Source organism: Rhodotorula paludigena, assembly GCF_050403205.1.
Source record: "Rhodotorula paludigena JCM10292 DNA, Rt_paludigena_JCM10292v1_ctg1, whole genome shotgun sequence".
In the NCBI taxonomy this organism is placed as follows: Eukaryota; Fungi; Basidiomycota; class Microbotryomycetes; order Sporidiobolales; family Sporidiobolaceae; genus Rhodotorula; species Rhodotorula paludigena.
Genome location: NW_027481457.1, coordinates 227,861 through 249,984, shown reverse-complemented (window position 1 = coordinate 249,984; position 22,124 = coordinate 227,861). Strand labels below are relative to the sequence as shown.

Genomic DNA, 22,124 nt, shown 5'->3' with positions numbered 1-22,124 from the left:
TCCCCGACGGGTCCTTCACTGTCCGCCTCCCAACCGATCCCGACCCCACCTTCGGCTGCACCGTACTACTGGGATGCCCGGCTAGGATTGCAGTACTCGATGATTCACCCTCTCGCGTGGGAGGCACTCGTCGGCGACGACTGCGACGACGCCCTGAGGATGGAGCGTCTCGCATTCTGGCTTCCCGACACGGTGGGCAACTCGAGCGAGCGCGAGGCGGTTCTGCAGAGCTACGAACAGCTTGCTTGGAGGCGGCTGCACCGCTGGCAGCGGATCTTGGGTGCGTTACCGCCCTGTTTGCTCGCCCTCGCATACGCCAGCGCCTCTTCCTTGGGCGGTACGCGCTCATTACCCCCCTGCTGCAGCTCTCCATCGCACGAGAGAGTCCTATATCAAGCAGGAGCGGTCGTCGAGCCCGGAAAAGACCGTCGAGACCGTTCTACAAGAACTCGCTGTCCCGCCCGACTGGCCGTCATTCGTCCCCCCCGCACCGATGCACTCGGGTGTGTTTTCCCGTTCTTCTTGCTGTGTGAAGTCGTGACTCACTTTCTGATACCCCCGCAGTATGGCCGCTACCTGAACCGGCTGCGTTGTGTCTCGTCAACCTGCTGTATCACCGCACAGAATTCAGCTGCACCGCTGCCGACTCCGACTTTGACCCGTCTCTCTTTGGTCTCATCAGCAACCGTGTGCTCGACCACCCGCCCCTCTGCGTGAAGCGCATGAGCGAGCCGCCGCCGGCCTACTTGCCGCCTCGCCTACCGCATTCGGGTCTCTCAAACCGTCGACAAGCAAAGAAGGCGAGCGAGGAATTCCTCGATTGGTAGCTGACTTTCTCGATCTCAGCTCTCGTGTACAAGGGCTACCGCGTACTCCCAATCTCCGCAATGGCTGCGCTCTGCACCTGCACCGAGCTTCCAGGCGGCCAGGCAGGAGAGGGCGGCGCCCTTTGAGCATGCACCTTCGTTCATGCCCACTATAGAGCTGTACCAAGCTTTCAGTGACGGCTGCAAGGCAGGGTGAATGCAATGCACCTATGTCCGTGTTGAGGGCACGTTCAACTGGTTGCTCGGTTCTTTCTGGCGTCACAACGCCTCGCCAACGTATGAACTCCTCGTGATCCCTCCGTCCTCTCGTGATGGGACTGCTGTTGCCGAAGGCCGTGAAGTGCTATCGCTGAAGGCCGTTGGTCCTCCTCGGCTTTTGGCGTGGCAAGTCGACGGACCACTTTCTCGAGTCGCGAGCCGAGGTCTTTAACACGCGAACGTGAATAGCAGGCCCATGACAGCAGAACAGGTTGCTTTGTATCGACTAGACGCCCGTTTCCTCTATCGTCTCCGCCCGCTCACAACCACACGACGACGCCGGGCCTTCCCAAGTTGGTCGCCCTCGCCAGCTCCTCCATCTGTCGCCCCTCGTGCCCCCTTCGCTCGTATATAACGACCTCATCTGAATCGTGGAGCGCAACGGCGAGGTACCTCCCCTGCTCGACCGCCTTGTCCCCGCCCCCTCCCCTCGTCGCCGACTCGCTCGACAAACTCATGTGCCTCGGTGCCCTCCCGCCCGCGCCCACGAGCTCCCTGCTCGCCTCGTCAATCCGGCCGTCTTCGCCGACCGCAAAGACGGCGAGCAGGTCCTCAGGCCCGTCGCGCGTCCCGTGGATCGGGTCGTGCGCCTCGGCGCGGTTCGACGCGATGAGCGTGCGGCCGCAGGGCGAGAGGACGAGCTCGGCCGAGTGCCATGCCGAGAAGGAGGACTGGTGCGGCATAGGCTGAGACGGGAGGAGGGAGACGCGAGACTGGAGAGGTGTGAAGGTGGGCGGGTCGGCGGGCGACGAGGAAGTGGGCGAGGGGTAGGTGACGCGCAGGACCGAGAGCGAGTTGTCGAGTTCGTTCATGACGTACAGACGCGCCTCTTTCTCCTCGTCGTCCGCACCTTGGCGCCGCAGAGGGGAGAAGAGGACGTGTCGAGGCCCACACCCGGGCTCGAGCCTTACCGCGCCGTACTCTGTCAGCGCGTCCTCCAGCCGCTGCGCGTCATGGCGGATCCTATACAGCCGCAGCTCGTCCGTCCCGAGGTCAGGAACGACGAGCACACGCTGCAGCGGGTCGGGCGTCGCGCCGTGCGGGTGCGCTCGCTGCTGCCGGTCCGGGTGCGGACCTAGGGAGTGGTCGGGCGCAACGGGGAGGGTGTAAGATGTGCCAAGGGAGGGAGACGCGGGGTCGAGCAAGAGGAGGTGCAGGGAGGCGCCTTTGTAGTTCGTCGTAACGAGCAGCGGAGGCGAAGTCGAGGTGATCAACCCGGAATGGCACGGCCACAGCCCGCCTGCGCAAGGTCCACGAGCGTCAGCGCAGCCGACTCACGGACAAAAGACAGCGACAACGGCTCCCTAACCCGTGTGTGTGTCAGTTTCGTCGTCAGCAAGGGAAAGCACTCACCGGTGCGAACCTCTTGCCCAACCTTTTCCAGCCGACCGTCTTCTCCAATCTTCAGTAGCTCGATCGCACCTTCCGGATCGCCCCACTCGTCGGTGCTCAGCAGCGTCTTGCCTGCGCGCGGAGGAGGCGAAGGTGGGGTAGCGGCAAGAAGAGAGGGTCAGTCAGCACGTGCCGCTACAGGGCCCGCGAGCAGCTCGATAGGCTTTTTGGAGACGCACCATCGGACACGACGGTCAGCCAGGTCGGCGCGTTGCCGCTGCGTACCGTAGACACGACCTTGAGGCGGTCCGCTGGGTCGGGGAGCGAAGGGTCGAACGAGAGCTGGACGATCTGCTGCTCGTACCCGCCCGCGTAGAGCGTGTATGGTGCTGGCATCCTCTCACACAGCGATCGCAGCGAGTGCGGTGGGAGGCGGGCGTCTTCCTCACGTCCTCGACGACTTGACGTCGGCCCAACGGAGCAGCTCACAAGGGGGAAGCAGCATTTCTGTTCTATCTTATGCAAGCACTCCACCGTCTACGACAGCCACACGATGCAAGTCGGCTGCTTGACGTCCTTGACGCGCGAAACCTCGACCAACTCGTCCCCCTTGCTGGTGCCCTCGCCAATCCGGTACACGACCGCCTCGCTCGTGCGCTCGAGCGCGACCGCGACGAACTGTCCGCTCGGGTCGAGCGAGAAGTGGCGCGGCCCGCGCCCGCCGAGGTTGACGTACCGCACGGGCGGGACGACGAGTGCGCCCGAGGCCGCGAGCGAAAAGACGGTGAGCGTGTCGTACGCGGCGGGGTTGTCGACCGGGCTGCGGTTCGACGCGTACAGGAAGCGGCCGCAGGGCGAGAAGGCGAGCTCGGCGGCGGTCCAGTCGCCCGGGCTGCGGACCGACTCTCGTCAGTCGGGTGTGAGCACGGAGATGTGGAGCGACAGGCGGCGCACGTGTCCTTTGCGTCGGGCGGGAGGGTCGACACCTCCCGCTGAATCTCGTTGAGGCTGAGCGCGGGCTGCTCAGCCCCCTCCTGCGGGTACTCGACCTCGAACACGGCAATCGTGTTGCTCAGCTCCTCGATGAGGTATAGCAGCGCCTTGCCCGACGCGGCGGCGGCGGCGGACGGCGGCGCGAAGAGGAGGTGGCGCGGACCGTTGCCCGGCGGGAGCGAGATGGACGGGAGCGCGACGGGTGCGCCGGACGTGACGTCGAAGACGCGGAGGACGTCGGTGCCGAGGTCGGCGCAGAGGAGGTACTTGCCCGTCGGGTCGACGTAGCTGCGTGCGCGGGTCGTAGTCAGTATCTCAAGCGCACGGCAAGCACTCTAAGAGAACGCAAGACGTACACGCCGTGCGGGTGCGGCGCCTCCTGCCGCGCCTTATTCGGCCCGGTGCCCTTGAACGACAGCGACTCGCTCGACCCGGGTACAAACGTGCCGTCGGCGTCGAGCTGCACGCGCGAGACCGACCCGCTGCCGTAGTTGGCCGAGTACAGGCTCGTGCCGTCGCGCGACAGCGCAAAGTGCACCGGCCCTGCGCCCACCGTCGCTGTCGACACCTCGCGCACGGCGCCCGTCGCGCGGTCGAACGAGAGGGCCGTCAGGACGCCGTCGGGCTCGGAGAACTCGGCGCCCGTGTAGGCGAGGTCGTGCGTCGGCGAGAGCGTGAGCCAGGTCGGCGCATTGGCGATTTGGGTCGTGTGCGTCTTGGTGAGCGAGCCTGCAGCCGGGTCGAACGAGAGGGCGGCGACCTCGTTGCCGTAGCCACTTGTGAGCAGGGTATGGACCATCGCGAAGTCTTAGCAAAGCAGAGAGCGTGAAGCGGAAGAGCGCGAGCCCAAGTTCGGGCGAGATGATGAGCTCCACCCGGACCGACGCCGCCGCATACACTCAGCTCTCGCCGGTGCATTTCGATTCGTGTACGGAAGCAACGGAGCATGCACGTCGGCGGCACTCAAAAGCACTACAGGTCATCGGGGTATGTACGGATGAGCGGGAAACGCGATCAGGCAGTGCCGTTCGACAGGGAGTGCGGCTTGACGTCGTTCAGCTTGACATCCTCCTCGCCATCCTGCTGGACGACGCCGTTGAAGCGGACCTTGTTGGCGCTGTCAAAGCCCTTGAAGTTGGCCGATGTGCCCGCGAGGAGCGCCGTCGCCTCGTTTTGGAACTCCTGCAAGACGGCAGAGTCCACGCGGAAGCGGTCTCTCTACGTCAGCCTCAAACGTGCATGCCTCGTCCGATAGTGCATGGAGCGACGCACGTGGATGGCGTCGGGGAGAGTGTCGGCAGTCTTGACGATCTGAACGAAGCGGACGAGGGCAAAGGCACCGCCAATGCAGGCGGTCGCAAAGAGGCTGACGAAGGCGATGACGGCGAGGGTGCCGACGAGGAGCAGCGCTGCGGGTGTCGCCCGTGTCAGCATACGGTCGCGGTGGTTCTCAGGTGCGCATTGCGGTCGAGGACGCACCGGCAGCGCCGACGAGCCACGAGATGACGCCTGCAGCAAAGAGGAGGGCGGATCCGCCGACGACGAGGACGGTGCCGACGGCGAAGAGGGCGAAGGAGAGGACGGGGAGGAAGGCGAGCGAGGCAAAGACGGCGACAAAGGTGGCGGCGATGGGCTGGGCGCGGGCAGCTTTCACGAGGTGGTCGAGGGTAGGTTCGACGAAGCGGGCGTGCACGCTGCGGGGGCGCTGAGGGGGTGAGTGGAATGTGACTCGGAGTTGGTCGAGGCCAGGACTCGCCTGCTCGCGCGGTGGCTGAGCTTGTCGGCCTGCGAGGAGGAGCAAGTGGGGGTGAGCCGCCGAGGACGAGGAGCACGGGAGCGAGCGAGCGGGGGGACGGACGGCGGCCGCGAGTTCGTGGATGGCCTGCTGCTTGTACTGCTCGAGGCCGGGGCTCGCGCTCTGGTCGGCCGGCGCCATCTGTGCCCGTGCGTGTCGACGGGATGCGGTCAAGGGACAAAGTCGCGCGTGCTCGCAGCCTCGAAGCTCCAACTCGGGTCCATCTCGAGCACCGACGGAGTGCAGCTGCAGTGCACTCGAGTGCACACACGCCGATCTGCGTCCGACTCGCTCGACCCGCTCGCACTCGGCTCGTCTCGTCGTCGCCCGCCAACGCTCCTCGGCACCTCGTCGTCGCGGCACACTCGCCCTTTCGGACTGCCCGTAGCCTCTGCCAGTCCCTGAATTCGCGAGACACGCTCACCGAACTCCGCCGCCGGTCTCGGGCCCGTGTCACGCTCTTCCACCTCGTCGTCGCCCCCACTCGGACCTCTTCCGGTCCGCATCGTTCGTCCCCGCCCACGGCGTGCCATGCGCGCCAAGCTCAGTGCGTGCCCTTTTGTACAGCTAGGAGGTCGCGGAGCTGATCAGGAGAGCTTACAGTGGCAGCTTGCGACGCGCCCGACACCGAGGCGGTCCCGACTTCCGTCCCCGAAGCTTCGCACACCGAGCTCTGCCGCCGACTCGCCGCCCACCTGCTTACTCTCAGCAATGAGGACTTCTCTGCCGCCGCAGAGATCCTCAGTCGCGCCTCGCCGGACCTTGCCCGGGACGGCGAAGTTACCGTCGACGTCGGAGCCCTCGATGCTGCGACCGTACAACAACTCTTCAACCACGTCTTCCCGTCCCTGAAGGCTGATCAAGTTCCTCACGCACTCGTCGCTCCCCCGGAACACGAGAACGAAGCCGAAGGGACGGACGGCACCGGAACGAGCGTGTGGCCAACCCAACCTTCCGCACCCAAACCTCCGCCTACAACCACCTTCTCCTCGCTCCCACCAGAGCTCCTCGGCCAGATCTGGTCGCATCTCGAGCACGACTCGGCCGGCAAGCGCCACGTCTGCCGGTCCCTCGTCCCCTTCGTCCGCCGCAATGCCTTTCGCGCTGTCCAGCTCACCAGCTGGCGCATGATCCGCCGCTTCGACGCGGTGCTGCACCCGGTCACTCCAAAAGGCATCCGGCGTCTGCGGCGCACGACCAAGGACGACCGCCCACTGCACGAGCTCGTGCACGAACTCTCGATCTGGCCGATCGAGTTTGTCGCCGATTACTGCGAGCACGACGACGAGACGCAGGCCGCCCGCCGTATCCTCGCGTCATGCTCGCGCGTGCGTGAGCTCACCCTCTCCGGCTCGGGCCTCATTCGCGTCCTCCTCCCCTCGCGCCGCGGCCAGATCCGCCTCTCGCTCCTCGAGAAGCTCACGCTCGACGAACTCGACGGCGAGTACGTCAGCCTGTGGGATGCGGCGTGCTTTTTGCGCTTGTGCCGCTTCCCGGCGCTGCGCACGCTCCAAGTGCTCATCGAGTGGGAGTGGGACGAGGAGGACAGCGACTACCTTGCGACCCCGAAGCGCGCCGGCCAGGTCCCGCAGGTCGAGCACTTGTCGCTCTACGCCGGCGATTCCCTCACAACGCCGGCGGCGGCCAACTTTATCTCGCGCTTCACGCAGCTGCGCTCGCTGTGCCTCACGCTGCGCGGCCTCGCGGACCTCGGGTCGTTCCTCCAGGCCTGCCCCACCACGCTCGAGCGCCTCTCGATCGCGATCGACGACGACTGGAACGACAACATCGACGACCCGGACGAGCACCTCCAGCTCGACGCCGACCTCGCGCGCTTCTCGCGCCTGACGCACCTCTCGCTCGGCGAGCGCACCTTCTCGCCCTCGAGCGAGCTCCTCCCGATTCTCGCCGCGCACGTCCCCGCGCTCGAGGAGCTCGCCTTCGGGCCCGGCACGCACTCGCTCGTCGCCGCCAAGCTCGCCGCGTACCTCGCGCCCCCGCCGGGCACGCCCCGCGCGCTGCGCCGCTTCCCAGGCGCGCTCAAGCGACTCGTGCTCGACTCGTTCGACGCCCGCGTCGGGATCGTCCCGAGCGAAGAGGGCCCCGAGATGGAGCTGGACGGCGTCGCGGTAGAGTCGTTTCGCATCCGCGACCACTGGGCGCTCGCGCCGTGGACCCGCGCGTTCTCGCTCGCCGACGCGCGCCAACTCGTCCGCGTGGCGGACGCGGTCGGAGTCGCGCTCGAGGGGACGCTGAGGGAGGCGATCCGGGTCGAGGATCTGCGCGAGAGGGAGGAGAAGTACCTCCAGGAGAGGCGCGACGACGTCCTGCTCGTCCTGCGGACCCTGTTCGGCGACGACGAGGACGGAGAATAGGTCTTCGCGATGTTGCGCACGTAGCTTGATGCCGCGAAATGCAGGCGGGCAGTGCCGTTGCTTTGCGGTCTCTTCGGCCGGAGGAACCTCGGACGAGAGGATCGAGAGATTCAACGCCGGGTAAGATAGCATGCGGGTATGGAGGAGGTCTAGTCTAGCTCGGAGAACAACAAAGAAGGGATAGAAAGAAGTCGCCTATGTAAGGGCGCTAGCTCAGTCTAGCCAATTCTTGCACCACCGCCTGAGGGCTAGCGGGCACTCTCCTCCGCGCGCCTCGACTTCGCGATCGACGTCCTTGGCCCACACCGTCATCCGGACCATCCTCCACGGGTCGCGCTGCGTCGGCGCCTGATACGCCGTGCCGGGCACGCTCACGGGCAGTCCCGCGCCCGCGCCGACCGCCGCCGTCGCCGCGCTCGCCGACCCGCTCGACGTGCGCGGGAGGAGGATCTCGTGCGCCCTGAGCGCGTCGAACGCGCTGCGGAGTGCCGCCTTGGAGAGAGGCTTGAAGGCGCTGAGCGAGACGGCGCCGCCCGAGGACGACGCGGTCGTGCTCGCCGAGACGCGCTTTGCGTGCGAGAGGTACGCGTCAAAGACCATCTCGAAGTTGAAGCCGGCTTGGCGGTCGAGCGTCGAGGTCGAGAGGTGCTTGCAGCCGATCAGAACCGTGAGCTCCGGGATGGACAGGTCTGCGAAAGCGCTTCGTCAGCTCGAGGTCACGGAGGCGTGAACAGCGAACTCACGCTTGAGCACGTCGTCGCGAACCTTGTCCTCGCCACGCGGCTGCGGCTTGAGCATGTCGAGCCTGAGACGCGGAACCTCCTCGAAACCGTGCAGGCGGCCATGGTGGTCCAAGCGGTAGCAGAGGTGGGCCTGTAATATACTGGGTCAGCATCGTGTCTTGACTACTTCTCAGCGAATGAACGTACGAGAGCAGCGCGAAGTTCGGTCGGGACGTTGCCGTGGATCGACCAGAGGCGGTCGAGGTAGTCGACGATCTTTTTCTCCTGGACAAAGCGCTGTAAAGGATGGACAGAGCGTCAATAAGCGACCACTTGTTAGAGAAGACCTGCGGCTGGCAAACTCACCTCGACCTCCTCGTTCCAGCTCTCCGCCCACTCCCTGCCCTCCTCCCCGCGCTCGAGCTCCCACGCCCTCGGGTCCGCGCCTAGCAAGCGCTTGGCCAAGTCGCAGAACGCCGTAAAGTTGGACGGCGGGATCATCTGGAGGACGTGCGACTGGCAGCGCGACCTGACGCGCTTCTCGAGGAGCGAGAGGCAGTCGACGCGCGCCGAGACGCCGACGACGGCGAACCCTCCAGAGCGGCGGTTGCCCTGCACGATGTCGAGGAGGCAGTAGAGGAAGGACTGGCGCGGGTGCTGTGCAAAGAGGTCGAACTCGTCGACGATGAGCACGAGGGGCGTGCCCTTCGGCTTGGTGGAAGCGGAGGAGGACGAGGCCGAGGTGCTCGCACTCGAGGCCGTCGAAGCGGAGGACGGTTCGAGGAGGCGGAGCAGAGTCGACATAGTGGCAGAGTTGCTCGACTGCGCGAGAGAGCGGGTTAGTCTGAGACTCCAAACGCGAAGGGAAGCCGGACGGACGTAGTCACCCTCGTCGGCGACAAGCTCGCTCGTCCCGAAGCCTTGCTCTTGCAGCTGCACGGCAATGCTGCGGAGCGCGAGGCGGTCCGTGGTGTGCACCAGGCCGGACAGGCGGACCGTAACGAAAGCGGACGACCCGTGGACGTGCGAGAGAAGGGCGAGCGTGCGCTCGACGATCTGCGAAAGGCTCGTCAGTCGGATGCAGCATTGCGTGTAAGGGAAGACGGCGCACCATGGTCTTTCCGACACCGCGAGGGCCGAGAAGCATGACTGCGTTGCCCATGCCCTTCGTGACGCACTCGTCGAGCGCGCTGCGCAGCGGACGCTCCCATTCGTCGTACCCGCCCTCGAGGTAAGACAGCTTAAGGAGGCCGGCGTCGCGCGGCGGGAGAGTCGAGGTCGCCGTCGGTGCGAGACGAGGGCGAGGAAGGCGGGCGCCGCTGAGGATGCCTAGAGCCGAGCTGAGGTGCGCATGGATTGGCGACTTCAAGTACGAATCGTTTGAAGCGGCGAGAAGCGGAGCAGTCGAAGTGGTCGGGGGCGGGACCTGCTGCTCGAGCGAGAAGGCGTGCAGGGGCGCCTCATCCGCCTCGTGCGCCATATCGACCTCCTCGTCCTCCTCCATCATGCGGGCTTTGCCCTTGCCCTTCGCGGCGCGGCGGCGCGCCAGCTCAGCCTCGTCCGCTTCGACATCGACCTCTTCGCTCATCTCCTGTTCCTCCTGCTCGCCCCTGAGCTCCTCCACGACGCGCTCGCCGTAGCCCTCGTCGTCCATGTGGAACCCCACGAGACGGCTGCGAAGAGACGCAGGGGCATTTGCGATTTCCTCCTGGTTCGCCGGAAGCCGCTGGATGCGCGATGACGAGCGCGACGGCGTGACCTTGGTGCTGCTGCTCGAGCGCGAGGGCGTCGTGAGCCGCGTGCTCGAAGTGCTCGCCTTACTCGGCGTCGAGCTCGAAGCGACCGGGCCAAAGACGTCCTCCTGCATTGAGGCGTCCGCCTCGGGCGGCTCGTCCGCCTCGTCGTCGACCATCGCAGACACTTCGCGGCGGACGCGCTTCGCAGAGGGCGTGAGGACGACCGGTGAGGATACGGCCGGTGGCGCTGCGCGCTTCTTCGAGGGCGTATCGGGCGCGGTGGAGATGTCGGCGACGCGCTTCGCCCGCTGGCGAGCAGGCGGCTTTGAGGGGACGAGCATCTGCTCGACCTCGTCTTCGTCTTCGTCGTCCTCGTCCTCGTCCTTCACCTCGGGCGATGGAGACGGGAGTTGCCGCGCCTTGCCCTGGCTTTTACCACGCGCAGGTGCCCGCTTCTTCGAGGGCGTGACAGCCTGCTTGGAAGGCGCAGCACGCCTCGAGGGCTTGACGATGACCTCCTCGCCGCTGCTGCTGTCGTCGCTGTCGTGATAGCGAGTGCGAGCAGGCTTGCGCGATGCCGCCTTCCTGTTCGGCTCGGGTGCGCCGTCGATGGGCTGGAAGTAGTCGGCCGTGCCCGAGCTGCGGGTCGAGCGCGCGGATGTCGACTCCTTGACGAGGCGCTTGCGCGCCATCAGGGGCGACTTGCGAGGAGACGGGGTCGGTGCAGGAGAGGGAGGAGCGAGGTCGGCGGGCTCGTCGGCGGTGACGGGCGGCGAAGGCGAGCGCACAGGGCGGTTGTCGGGGTCTGAGGGCGTGATGGGGGTGCCACGGACGAGCGACTTTGTCTTTTTGGGCGTCTGCCTGCCGCGAAGGGTCGATGCGAACATGGCGAGGGAAGAAGGAGGGGGCGGGGAGAGAGGAGTAGCGAGAGGCGGTGGTCCAGCCACGGGTCGCAGCAGCACTCGTACGCTCGCAGTGAGTCGGCGGAAGTAAGAAGAGAAGGACGGACGAGCGAGTCGAGCGACAAGCAGAGTGACGGCGACGACGGCGAAGCGACGCGTCGCGACGAGCACAAATCACTTTGACCGCGCACCGCTCCTCAAACGGCTCTGGCCAGACCAGTAGCTGCCTGTAGCGTAGTGTCAGCTATGATGACACGCTTTGCGATGCTTGGCTCGCGTCTTGCGGCTTCTGCTCGCTTTGATCGCTTCTCATCACCTTCATCTTTCTCTCGCTTCCTCTTGCTTGCTTTGTATCTGAGCAGCACCAAAGGGCAGTCGCGCCGGCCCTGAGAGTAGTGCAGCACAGTGTATACGCGCTTGATACGCGCTCTCACTTTCCCGCTCGAGCCTGTGTCCGCTCTCTCCTCTTGCAACTCGCCTCCTCTCTCTCGCACACGACACCGACGGACATCCCGACGAAGGTCAGAGCGCAGCGTGCCCAGAGATGCTCTCGGCGAGCTGGTGCACGCGTGCTCATAGCATTCATTCCGCCAATGTATTACGTCTTTGCTCTTGGCCAGTTCTCCCACGCCTGGTCCACCTCAACTTGCGGTCGCACGGGCCTTGTTTACTGACGAGCTGTGCCTCGGGGATCCGGTTCTGCGATCGACCCTTGCGGACTCCGCTTTGTTTACCTTGGGCGTGAGGACCCCATTTCTGTCCCCTCTCTTGCTCCACCTCCCGCCCTCGGCCTGCTCATCAAGCTAGCTCTCAGCGCGTCGCCAGCCTGCTGAACCCGGCGGGGTGCTCGAGAACCGCGCCGGCGCAATGCCCGCCTCTTCGCTCCTTCTTCACGGGCTTGCCCACACCCTCCTTCTTTCGCTCTTCCCCGTCCTCGTCCTCCAGTCGCCGCGCCTGCACCGCGGCAGACAGCCTCTTGCGTTCGCCCTCCTCTCCGCGTCGACACTGTGTGTCTCGCTCTACGGGGTCTGCGGGCTCGTCGCGCTCGCCGGAGCGGGCGCCGAGAATGGCCGGGTCGCCGGCGTCGTGGCAGGCGTCATGGGCTGCCTGGGTGTTGTCCTGCGTGCGTGATACTATTTTCCTCCGCTCGGCGCGTGGAGAGACGCGTGTGCGGCATGGCCTCGATGTCTTAGCTGCAGCCAAACACGAGCCGTTGCGCGCGGAGCTGACATGATTCTCCCTCTTCCGTAGTTGATGCCTTCGCATTGGTCTATTTGATGAAGACCGTGTCGCGTGCGACGCCGAGGTGGATCGAGGCAACGCTTGGTGCCCTCCTCACGCTTCTTCTCTTCGCACGTGCGTGGATCGCTTCCCTCCGTTCCTGATTCGCTACTCACGCGATCGCTCTGCAGTCGCCTCCATCCAGGTCGTCCTCCTCGTCTCTGAAGCGGCTCAGCGCAACTTGGCCATAACGCGCGCTAGCCTTCATCTCGTCTTCTCCGCTACAATCACCGGCCTTTACTTCCTCGCCGCCTGCCGCACCTTGCCAGAGACGCACCGAGTATGCTTTTTCGTCGTACTGGAACGCTCTCTCACAATCTGCTGATTGGGTATTCCCTCTCGCAGCGTGATCCGGAACTGGCTGACGGCCCGACCAATACGGCCGGCGCCTGGTACGACAGCCGCATGGACGCTGGCACCCGCCGCCTCGAGAATGTGTCGGTGCGTACTCTCAGAATTGTCCCACGGTCTCGAGTCGTCTGATTCGCGGCATTGCGCAGGCCCCCTTCGTCTCCGTGCAGATCCTCGCGGTGCTTGCGGACATTGTCTCGATCGCCATTCCCGTCTGGGCGAGCTACGTTCGCCTACAGGGTGGCTACACGTCGCCCTTGCTCGTCGGCACGAGCTCCTCGGACGCGGGCTCCGTCGGCCTCGCGGTCATCTGCTGGATCAGATGGTCTCTCGCTCTGCCTGCACTCGCGGGTGTGCTGCCTTGCGACCCTCTTCACAGAGTGCGAGCTGGCTGACGCTGGTGGACAGCTCTGCCACTCAGCGTTCGTTGTTGCCATTCGTCGCTTGTCGTCGATGAGCCGCGCGCATCAACGCCTTCGCCGTCAACGGCGCCGCTTCACCCGCATCACACGCCCGCCTCGACGCACAATTCGACCTTCTCGTCCTGGGCGCACCTGACGCCTTCGGCCATGTCGTCTCGCCGTCCCGGCACTGGCCTGAGCGGGCTGCTTACGCTGCCCGAGACGCCGCAGGGCGGATCGATCTCGACCTCGCCGCCGTCGCAGCTGCGCATGAAGTCCGCTTCAAGGGCGCTCCCGCATCAGCCAGTGCCTCTGACATCTTTCCTCGAGCTCGGGGACAACCGCCGTCCTGCTGTGCAGAGCGATTTGGGCGGCGTCGACATCGACGAGACGTACTACCACACGCAGACCCTGCCAGCGACTTATGCTTCGTCAACGCCTGACAGCAACGATTCGGCCGATGTCCCGGAGAGGAACGAGGATCTCGTCGTCCCGCCGTCACCTTCACCTGTTCCGGCCGGCAGACTTCGCCTCGACAGGATTGCTCCTTCCCTTCCACCTCTGTCGGCGACGGCGACTCGGCCGCAACACCGTGCGCACCAGTCGCTCCCGCCGCTCCTGACGAGCGGACCGCCCGTTCGCCCGCATGGCCCCGCGGTTCAGACGAGCTCGATGCAGTCGAGCGGAGTCGCCGTCGACGCTAGCCCGACGACGGCTAGGAGCGTCGACAGCCTGAGCGGCGCTCTTCCGCGACTCGTGCACAAGCTCAGTGGGGCGTTCACTACCGACGCGCGATTCACCGGCGCCGACTCGCCGTATCGCTTTCCGCGCGACTCGACGCAGGATACGACGATCGGCTCGGCTGCGTCTTCGCCCGATCAGACGCGCTCTCTCGCTCCGTCCCTTAGCGACGAGCTCTCGTCGGCGTACTTCTCGCCGCTCGCCTCGCCCGCACCTATCGTGACCACGTCTTCCCCGCCGCGCAAGCTCCGCCGCTCGTCCCTCCAGCGCACCGCGACGCCTGACCCGATCAGTCCGCCTGTTGCACCCTATGCCCGATCTCATGGCGGCGGCATCTCGCCTACGTCGTCAGTCTCGCTCGCAGGTGCTGGCCCGAACCGCAGGCGCAGCGGCTCGGTTGGCAGTCTCCTCCGCAGCGTCGCGAGCGTAGGCGCCATAGGTAGCATCAGCCTGCGCGACAGCCTCACGCCGACACCGACTCCTACGAGGGAGCTGACGAGCCCGTCGTGGGACGTCGAGCCGAACGAGGCCGAGGACGACCCTTTCGCGCGTCCGGCGCCGCCCCCTCCTGCGAGCACGCCGGCCGCGGCTCTCGAGCCGAGCGCTGAGGACGGGCAGAAGCAGGCGCTCCGGCTCGTCAGGGCGCTTGAGGCGATTCAGGAGCCGGAGAGCGGCAGTCGCGAAGGGAGCACTCGCAGTGGTGAGCGCGAGTCTGCGCTCGTCTCGCATGCTGAAGATGAGTATGTGACGAGTGAGGTCGAGCGGGTCGTCACGCCTCAGCCGACCGACTACGATGCCGACTTCGCTGGTCGGCTGCTCTCGCGCCGGCCGTCCGAGGTCAGCTCGATCTTTTACGAGCACATGGACTCGGCGCCCTCGGCTTCCAGCGTCTCGTCCATCGGGTCTCTCGTACGGGCGCCGCTCGACTTCAGCTCGCCCAGCAGCCCGCTCGAGCTGTCTTCGCCGCTCATCCCGATCCCTTCGACGCCGCGCCGCCGTACCGACAAGCGCGCGACGAGCATGTCGCCGTCAGCTTCCGCGGGTCGGAAGTTCCGCCAGGCGCTCGAGATTGACGACGAATCGACGGACGAGGTCGCCGTCGAGCCGAAGCTTCTTTTTGGCGCAGACAGTGCAAGCCAGTCGAGTCCGCTGGCGATGCGTGAGGCGACGGCTTCGTTCGACGCCATGCGCTCGCCCGGTACAGTGTTGTCCGACACCCGTACTGGCTCGCCGCAGACGAGCAGTCGGGTCGGTCGCGCTCGACCTTCGGCGCTGCCGCTCAATGACGCCTTCGGTTCCTCCTCAAACTCCTCAATTTCGACCGCCATGCGCCGCTCGCCAAGCTTCATGCTTTTGCCGCGCCGCACGTCCTCGAACTCCCTCTTTTCGGGTCCCTCGTTTGCGCTCCGCAGGCTGCGCCGCCGCTCGCCCTCACCGCTCGAGACATCCCGCATCTCTGAGTCGTCGGACCTCTCGTTCGCATGTCGCGGAGCCCTGACGAGCACAAGCGACCTCGGCGCGCCATTCAGCCAGCGCAATACGCCGGCAGTCGTGCCTAGTCTGAGCGACGACGGAGTCGAGGCGATTGAGAAGGCCGAGGCTGCGACGGATTCGTCGCTGCCGGCGCCCAGGTCGTCGCAGCGCAAGCCCTGGTGGAAGCACCTTGCCACCAATCGCCCCTCGACGCCCTACCTCCGCCTGTCGCCTTCGCCGCTCGTACCTCATCGCGCCTCGACCGTTCCCTCCTCGAACGGACTGACGCGCTCGCGCTCAGCCAGCTTTGGATCATCCGCTCACCCTACCAGCCGGTCGTCGACTGATCACGATGCGGCCCATGTATTGTCGCACGGGCGCAGCGCCTCCATGCCGCTCATGTCGGGCTCGCTCCGCTGGTCGGCGGTGCAGCTCCCGCCCATCTCGGACGTCTCGCCCTTCGCCTCGTCTATCTTCCACCGCCGCAGCGGCAGCGGCGACGAGCAGCAGACCGATCCGTTGCAGTCGCTCCCGGCATCACTCGTCAACCAGCGCCTCCTTGACATTCCACCTACGTCCCTTCACCTCTCGCCGTCGGCTCGCTCGAGCTGGCGCGCCTCGACCTACAAGCGGTCTACCACGCCGCTCGACACGCCGCAGGAGCTCGTCGTGCGCGAGCTGGACGATCTGGTCGGCACCTTCGCCGGTTCGCTCGGCGGCAGCTCCTTCGAGTTTCCCGAGCGCAGCTTCGAGCGCTCATCGGACTCACAGTCCGGGACGGGATCGTCTGGCGAGCAAGAACAGTATGTCGTCGTTGGCGCCGAGGCGGTGAGCGCTTCGGTCGATTCGACGCCGACTTCCGCGTCCGACGCATCAAGCGCGCCTTTCACGCCTCTCACTTCCGTCTTTTCGCCCATCTCAACATCTTCCGCCTCTCCGCGCGCTGCGAGCGCACAGTACGCCGCGGGTCTCGAGAAGGAGCACGAGCTCATGAGCCCGCTGACGCCGGCGTCGGCGGGCTTCGTGTCTCCGCGTTCGCCAAGCTCCGGCTGGAAGGTTTGGCACGACTCGCCCGACGGGGAGGACGAAACTCTCAAGCTGGACTAGGTTCTCCTCTTTGTTCCGATTCTCATTCTCTCCTCTTCTCGATTCCCGATAAGCTCAAAAAGCGCAACGCGCGCTCTTCTTCACTCATTTCGATCTGTCCTTCGCCACATGGTTGTAGGTAGTCACCTCTCCCCTCGTACATGTTGCCGTCTCGTCTCAGTACCTGTAGCTAGCTCTGGCTCTCGCCTCTCGTCACCTGCGAAGTCTCCCTTCGGGTCGAATGGGTGCGAAAAGTCTGAGATTAGGCACGGCGAGACAACATCGACAGAGTGTTGGTGGGTCCAAGAATGGGAAAGGGACGACTAGAAACGAGCGGCGACGACGGGATCGAAAATGCGAAAGGAGGGGAACTACGAGAAGTCAACGGGTGAAGCTGTACTTTGCTAGCTAGGTGAGGGATATCTTGACGAGTTTTGTGCGCTTGATTAAACACGATGGTAGGAGAAGGGCTGGTCTAGAGATTAAGGAACTGGTCCCAGTCGTCGTCCGCGGCAGTCGAGAGCGAGTTCGACGCCGCGTTCCCACCGCTCGTCGCGGTCGACGAGCCAAAGTCGTTGCCCCAGGGGTCTGTACCGGGCAGCGACACGCCGAGCGACGGCGTGCCCATGTTGATGGAGTCCCACGATCCGGTGGCGAACGCGCTTGGCGAGGCTGCGGCGCCAGCGAGGGTCGTGCTTGGCATGCTGCCGGTGAGGAAAGCCGACGACCCCGTGCTGAACGAGTTGGAATGCGCGGAAGAGGCGGACGACACGGGCGGGGCGGAGACGGCGGGCTGGGGCGGTTGAGGGGGAGGTTGCGAGACAGGCGCGGGTGGGGGCGGCATTGCCTGGGAAGGAGGCTGCGCTGCGACCGGCTGAGCGGCAGCGTACTGCTGCTGTGCGGGCGGAGGAGCGGGGCTCGAGTACTGCGCCGCATATTGTTGCTGCTGCTGCTGCTGGTACTGCTGCTGCGGATAGAGCACAGCGTGGTCAGACCAGGAACTGCAGGGGAACAAGGCACTCAAACGCACAAGCTGCTGCTGCGCATGGCTTTGCATGCCGAGGTACGGCTGCTGCAACTGCATCTGCTGTTGCTGGGGCGGCAGTCGATGCGGCGGCACTGGCGTTCCAGCGTGCACCGATGCGGCCGGGGACGGCGCCGCAGCAGGCGAGCCGTGCGAGAAGACGCGATTCTGCGGCGTTGCAGCGTTCGGGTAGGTTGGGTATGCTGCCGGAGAAGGCGCCGTCGGAGGGTACGTCGCGGGCGATGATTGGGCCTGCGGCGGCGGGAAGGCGGCAGGCGAGCCCGCGGCCTGCTGCCCGTAATACTGCGCCTGTCCGCCAGAAGCAACGCGCTGATGTCCTCCCATCTGCTGGAAACCGACCGGCGTGCTCGGCGGACGAGCCTGCGGAGGGTAGCCTTGCTGCGCGTAGACCTGCTGCTGCTGCTGTTGAGGCGAGGGTGCGTACTGCGCAGGGGTCGCCGACCGCATCGCATTCTGCGCCGCGAGCTGCTCGCGCAGATACGCGCCGGACGCGCTCTCCTGCCCGAGCGCCGACGGCGGACGCTGCATCTGTTGTTGCTGCTGCGGCTGCTGCAGGCCCATCGCGGGCGGGCTCCCCGCATGGCTGCCGGCGTAGCTGCCTGCGTATTGCAGGCCGGGCGCGCCGGGCCCAGCGCTGCCCTGCCGGATCTGCGCGTGCTGCACCTGCGGGCTCTGCGAGTACGACGGGACGCGCGCACGCGGGCTGCCCGCGACCTGCTGCTGCTCGTGCGCCTGGCCCATCGCGCCCGGCGCCGGGCTCATCATCCGCGCCTGCTGCTGCTGTTGCTGCTGCGCCTGCGCCTGCGCGCTGGCGTTGTTCGTGCGCGAGGCATTCATCGCCGCCTGCGCCTGAAGCTGGTACAGCAGCCCCTGCGCTTGGGCCTGCAGCTGCTGCTGCAGCGGCGCAGGCAGCTGGCGGAACGTCGGCGCCGAGATGATGGCCTGCACCGAGCTGTACTGCTCCGTGAGGGAGCGCCCGTCTTGCGAGGGCGCGGGCTGTGCAGCGGCAGGAGACGGCGCTTGCTGCTGCTGGGCCAGTGGCGGGACGTGCTGGAACGGCTGCTGCTGCTGCTCGACGCCGAAGCCGGCTGCCGAAGACGATGCCATCGGCGGCTGGCTCGACGCAGGATTCCGCCCGACCGAGGACGCGGCCGACGCAGGACGATCCGGCGGGAGCATCATGCCCTGCTGATGCTGCTGCTGCTGCTGGCGCATCAGTGCGATTTGCTGCGGCGAAAGCCCGGCAGGCAGATTGGCGGGCGAGGAAGGTGGCTGCATCTGCTGCTGCATCTGCTGCTGCTGCTGCTGCTGCTGCTGCTGATAGGACGCCTGCAGGTGCGACGGAATCGCCGAGCCGTACATCTGTCCCGGCTGTGCGGAAGGAGGGCGCGGCGGCGGGGCCTGCGGCGGAACGGCGAACGGCTGAGAGGGCGTTGCGGAGCGGCGGGACATGGCGGGGGAAGGGGCCGTGACAGGAGGAGGGATAGTCGCGGAGGCCATAGCGGGAGACGGCGCGACCGGCGGCGAGCCGTGCGAAGCAGGAGCAGCAGGCGAAGATCGGGTCATGTCGAGAACGGGCGCCGCGTTGAAGCGACTGGCCTGATCCGACGATCCCGCCCCGACGCCGCCGCCGCTCAGCACAGATGCAGGAGGTCCGAGTGCGCCGGGCTGCGGCGCGCTCGCTGGCACGACCTCTTCCTCTGGGACAGTCTCCAGCTCGACCTGGCGCCGCTTCGCCTCGGGCGTACCGCTGTCTTCCTCCCTCGCGCGCTTCGCGGTCGTTTCGGCCTCTGCAGCGAGCGGCACAGCCGTCGGTGCGGCAGTCGCGCCGCCATTAGCGGACGCGGCGACGGGTGCAGCAGCGGCGACCGGGCGGGCGGGAGCAGCAGTAGTCGGAACGAGCGTCAGGCCGCGCTTGTACTGCTGCTCGTACCGGTCAGCGGCTTGAAAGTAGCCCTTGAGCTGCTTGTAGACGCTGGCAAAGCGCGGGCCGCAGATGGGGGTCGTCGGCGGGTCGAGGATGGGGGGCACGGGAAGTGCGTGCTTCTGCAGAACGCGCGAGACATCAGTCGGATGCTCGAATGCGCTGCGAGATCAACGCACGCTGTCCTTCTTTTGCGCAATGTCGGCCATCGCCATGAGGAACGTGACGTTCGATTGAAGGCGCTGCATGAGCCTGTGCGGAAGAGGCGTTAGACGTGAGGTCCGGGAACGGCTCGCAATTCAAACCGGGACTCACGGCTGGTATTCAGACTGGTTGACAGGCTTGTCGGCGAGGAACTCGTTCGCCGCCCTGCGACGACAGCCAAACGAGCGCATCAGCCTCCAATCGCTCGACCTTCCCAAACGCGTCTCCACAAAATCATGGGCAGCAGACGCACTTGATCAACTCGATGTTGAGCGCCTGCACGCACGTGATCTTGTGCACGTTGAAGCGCCGCCGCACGTCGCGCGGCGTCATCGTCTGCAGCGCGGGCGGCATCGCCATCCCGCCCGGCGGGATCGGCGGCGTGCGCTTCGCCGGTGGCCCGACTACGGCGGCGGCGCTTGGGCTGTCAGACGCTGGAGCGGCAACATCGGCTTGCGCGGCGGCGGTCGCGGGAGTGGGGGCGGTATCGGGGCGGGAGGTCGAGTCGGTTTCGGGCGGGGCGGGAGCGGTGATAGAGCTGGACGGCGTAGCAGAAGACGTAGAGGCGGACGCTTCGACGGCAGTAGAGACTGTGTCGTCCTTCTTCCCGACCGCGAACGCAGCGTCCGGGCCGGGCCCGACGGCAGGCACCGCCCCACTCTCTGCTGGCTCCTCCTCCTCGCCGCGCTGCTCGCCTTCGTCCTGCCCCGCCGTTCCTTCCGCAGCGGTACTTTCGACAGGCTTCGACACCTCGCCTGGAGCGTCCGAAGCGGCTATGGGCACGTCTTCGCCCCCTGCAGCATCGAGCGGCTCGTCCTGCTCGCCGTCGACCGCTGCGACGGCAGCCGCAGATTCGGTGGGCGCGGCAGGTGCGTCGTTCTTTGCCTCCACGGACTCGTCAGTGCCGTTTTGAGTCGGCTTTACGACTTCGTCAACGGATGCGGGGGTTTCTGATGGTGCATCGGCGGGAGGAGCAGAGGTTGCGGGAGGGTCGATAGGGAAAGTGGCGCTGGGAGACGGATTTGCGGGAGTCGTCGTAGAAGGTGCTGCCTCAGTGGCTGTCGGAGGGTCCGGGGACGGCGGTTTAGAGAGGCCAGAGGGAGGAAGTGCGCCCGCCGAGCGTTTCGCGTGCGGCACGGCCGCCTCGCCGTCTGTCGAGTCGGCCTCGGCGATGTCGCTCAGCTCTGGCGCAGCGACCGTCCCTGCTGCTGCAGCTGTGGGCGCTCGTGCAGGTCCTGGTCGGTCCGGCTCTGCCGGGTCGACGCGGTCGATGTCCATCTGGGCAACATCGTCGCCCGGCTCGAGCTTGACGAGAGGCTCGTCGGGCCCCTCGCCGTTCTGCTCGACGTCTGCGTCGTCCCCCGGGTCGTCTGCGGGTGCGTGACCCGCGTCCGTCGCCTTGCCCTTGCCCTTTCCCCCTTCCGCGCCTGGTGGTGCCGGTGTCCGGCCGTTCCTTGCGCCTCTCGCGCCTGCACTGCCCTGTGCGTCGTCCACAGCCCCGTCGAGAGGCGGTACGCTCGGGCCCCTGCTCCTCCCGCGCCGCAGCTCCCTCGTCGGAAGAGGTGCGGGGGTCGTCGTCCGCGAGCGCGTCCCCTTGTCGGCGGAGCCGGGCTGCGGCTCGACTGCGAGGGTCCCAGGCTGGGGCTGGGCCGAGGCGGAGCGGGTGGCTCTCCGGCGCGGCGGGGACGCGCTCGCGGAAGTGGAGCGCGCCATGAGCGAGGAGAGGGAGCGGGGGAGAGGCGAGAGCGCGAGCACAGCGGGAGAGCGAGGCGGGGCAGGGACGCGATCCCACTGCCTGGCTGGCTGCTCTGCACGGGCTCAGCTGCCGCTCTGGCGGACAAGGAGCGGGGCGCTGCGGGGCGAGGGCGCGCCGCCTTGTTTGGCTGCGGCGGTGCGCGGCGGAGACGAGGTTGCGTCGTGCCCGCACGCAATGTCGAGCTCGAAGAAGCTGAGGGCGTGCCTCCTGTGCTCGTTCGTCGCCAGCCCGAGCGAGTTCCGCAAGCAGGGCTGCCCAAACTGCGAGGACAAGCTCGAGGTGCGTCGCCTCCGCCCCCGCCCTCATCAGTCGCTCCCCTCTACGCGCGACACACCGCACGAACGGCCGCGCCTTTAGTTTCGGCCCCTGCACAGACGTCCCACTGACCCGCTCGCGAACCGGCGCACTCCCTCGAGCAGATGAAGGGCGACCAGGACCGGGTCATGATGTGCACCACCGCGCAGTTCGACGGCCTCATCGCCATGATCAACCCGGACGAGAGCTGGGTCGTGCGTCTCCTTGCCCTTCTCGGGGACTCCTCACTCGATAATCGAGCTCATTGGCTTTGCTTTCGCAGGCGAAATGGCAGCGCAATGGTGCGCCGAGCGAAACCTGGCCTTTGCCGTCAGGCGGGCGATTGAGCGCCGACGCTGACTGTATCGTGTTGGAATCCCTGCGCAGACAAGCACTCGCCCGGCGTGTACGCTGTGCGGTGAGTTCGCCCGCTCTCTCCCAAACCTCCTTGTGACTTGCCTCGCTGACTCGGCTCCGTCTCTCCTGCAGCGTCACGGGCTCTCTTCCAGACGAGGTCGCCGAGGACCTGGAAGCGCGCGGGGTGACGGTCGTGTCGCGCGAGAACGACGAGTGAAGCAGGGCACGAGGCGGTCGGCGAGGGATTCTGCGCTTCCGTTCACCTGCAGGA

At 66.4% G+C, this 22,124-nt stretch overlaps 9 protein-coding genes across 9 annotated transcripts; 4 read left to right on the top strand and 5 right to left on the bottom strand.

Moving 5' to 3' along the window:
- Positions 1-99: 99 nt before the first annotated feature.
- Positions 100-827, top strand: JCM10292_001961 (uncharacterized protein; the record flags this gene model as incomplete). The annotated part of the gene is made up of 2 exons (XM_076645382.1): positions 100-280; positions 565-827. The coding sequence occupies 2 exons, from the start codon at positions 100-102 to the stop codon at positions 825-827; spliced, it is 444 nt and encodes a 147-aa protein (XP_076508909.1).
- A 518-nt stretch (positions 828-1,345) lies between these two features.
- Positions 1,346-2,813, bottom strand: JCM10292_001960 (lactonase family protein; the record flags this gene model as incomplete). The annotated part of the gene is made up of 3 exons (XM_076645381.1): positions 1,346-2,325; positions 2,439-2,549; positions 2,657-2,813. 3 exons carry the CDS (start codon positions 2,811-2,813, stop codon positions 1,346-1,348), a joined length of 1,248 nt encoding a protein of 415 aa, XP_076508908.1.
- A 141-nt stretch (positions 2,814-2,954) lies between these two features.
- Positions 2,955-4,209, bottom strand: JCM10292_001959 (lactonase family protein; the record flags this gene model as incomplete). Its single annotated transcript, XM_076645380.1, has 3 exons — positions 2,955-3,309; positions 3,372-3,698; positions 3,767-4,209. The coding sequence occupies 3 exons, from the start codon at positions 4,207-4,209 to the stop codon at positions 2,955-2,957; spliced, it is 1,125 nt and encodes a 374-aa protein (XP_076508907.1).
- Positions 4,210-4,424: 215 nt separating this feature from the next.
- Positions 4,425-5,346, bottom strand: JCM10292_001958 (lipid droplet assembly factor 1; the record flags this gene model as incomplete). Its single annotated transcript, XM_076645379.1, has 4 exons — positions 4,425-4,592; positions 4,683-4,819; positions 4,890-5,115; positions 5,269-5,346. The coding sequence occupies 4 exons, from the start codon at positions 5,344-5,346 to the stop codon at positions 4,425-4,427; spliced, it is 609 nt and encodes a 202-aa protein (XP_076508906.1).
- Positions 5,347-5,736: 390 nt separating this feature from the next.
- On the top strand, positions 5,737-7,580 carry JCM10292_001957 (BET domain-containing protein; the record flags this gene model as incomplete). Its single annotated transcript, XM_076645378.1, has 2 exons — positions 5,737-5,752; positions 5,809-7,580. The coding sequence occupies 2 exons, from the start codon at positions 5,737-5,739 to the stop codon at positions 7,578-7,580; spliced, it is 1,788 nt and encodes a 595-aa protein (XP_076508905.1).
- Positions 7,581-7,793: 213 nt separating this feature from the next.
- ORC4 (origin recognition complex subunit 4) lies at positions 7,794-10,925 on the bottom strand (the record flags this gene model as incomplete). Its single annotated transcript, XM_076645377.1, has 6 exons — positions 7,794-8,269; positions 8,324-8,453; positions 8,510-8,599; positions 8,669-9,124; positions 9,182-9,358; positions 9,414-10,925. 6 exons carry the CDS (start codon positions 10,923-10,925, stop codon positions 7,794-7,796), a joined length of 2,841 nt encoding a protein of 946 aa, XP_076508904.1.
- An 882-nt stretch (positions 10,926-11,807) lies between these two features.
- Positions 11,808-16,294, top strand: JCM10292_001955 (uncharacterized protein; the record flags this gene model as incomplete). Its single annotated transcript, XM_076645376.1, has 6 exons — positions 11,808-12,063; positions 12,192-12,296; positions 12,353-12,501; positions 12,567-12,662; positions 12,722-12,923; positions 12,981-16,294. The coding sequence occupies 6 exons, from the start codon at positions 11,808-11,810 to the stop codon at positions 16,292-16,294; spliced, it is 4,122 nt and encodes a 1,373-aa protein (XP_076508903.1).
- Positions 16,295-16,748: 454 nt separating this feature from the next.
- Positions 16,749-21,159, bottom strand: JCM10292_001954 (uncharacterized protein; the record flags this gene model as incomplete). The annotated part of the gene is made up of 4 exons (XM_076645375.1): positions 16,749-19,364; positions 19,422-19,494; positions 19,558-19,611; positions 19,700-21,159. 4 exons carry the CDS (start codon positions 21,157-21,159, stop codon positions 16,749-16,751), a joined length of 4,203 nt encoding a protein of 1,400 aa, XP_076508902.1.
- A 217-nt stretch (positions 21,160-21,376) lies between these two features.
- SPT4 (transcription elongation factor SPT4) lies at positions 21,377-22,070 on the top strand (the record flags this gene model as incomplete). The annotated part of the gene is made up of 5 exons (XM_076645374.1): positions 21,377-21,481; positions 21,622-21,711; positions 21,780-21,798; positions 21,884-21,914; positions 21,986-22,070. The coding sequence occupies 5 exons, from the start codon at positions 21,377-21,379 to the stop codon at positions 22,068-22,070; spliced, it is 330 nt and encodes a 109-aa protein (XP_076508901.1).
- Positions 22,071-22,124: the final 54 nt, after the last annotated feature.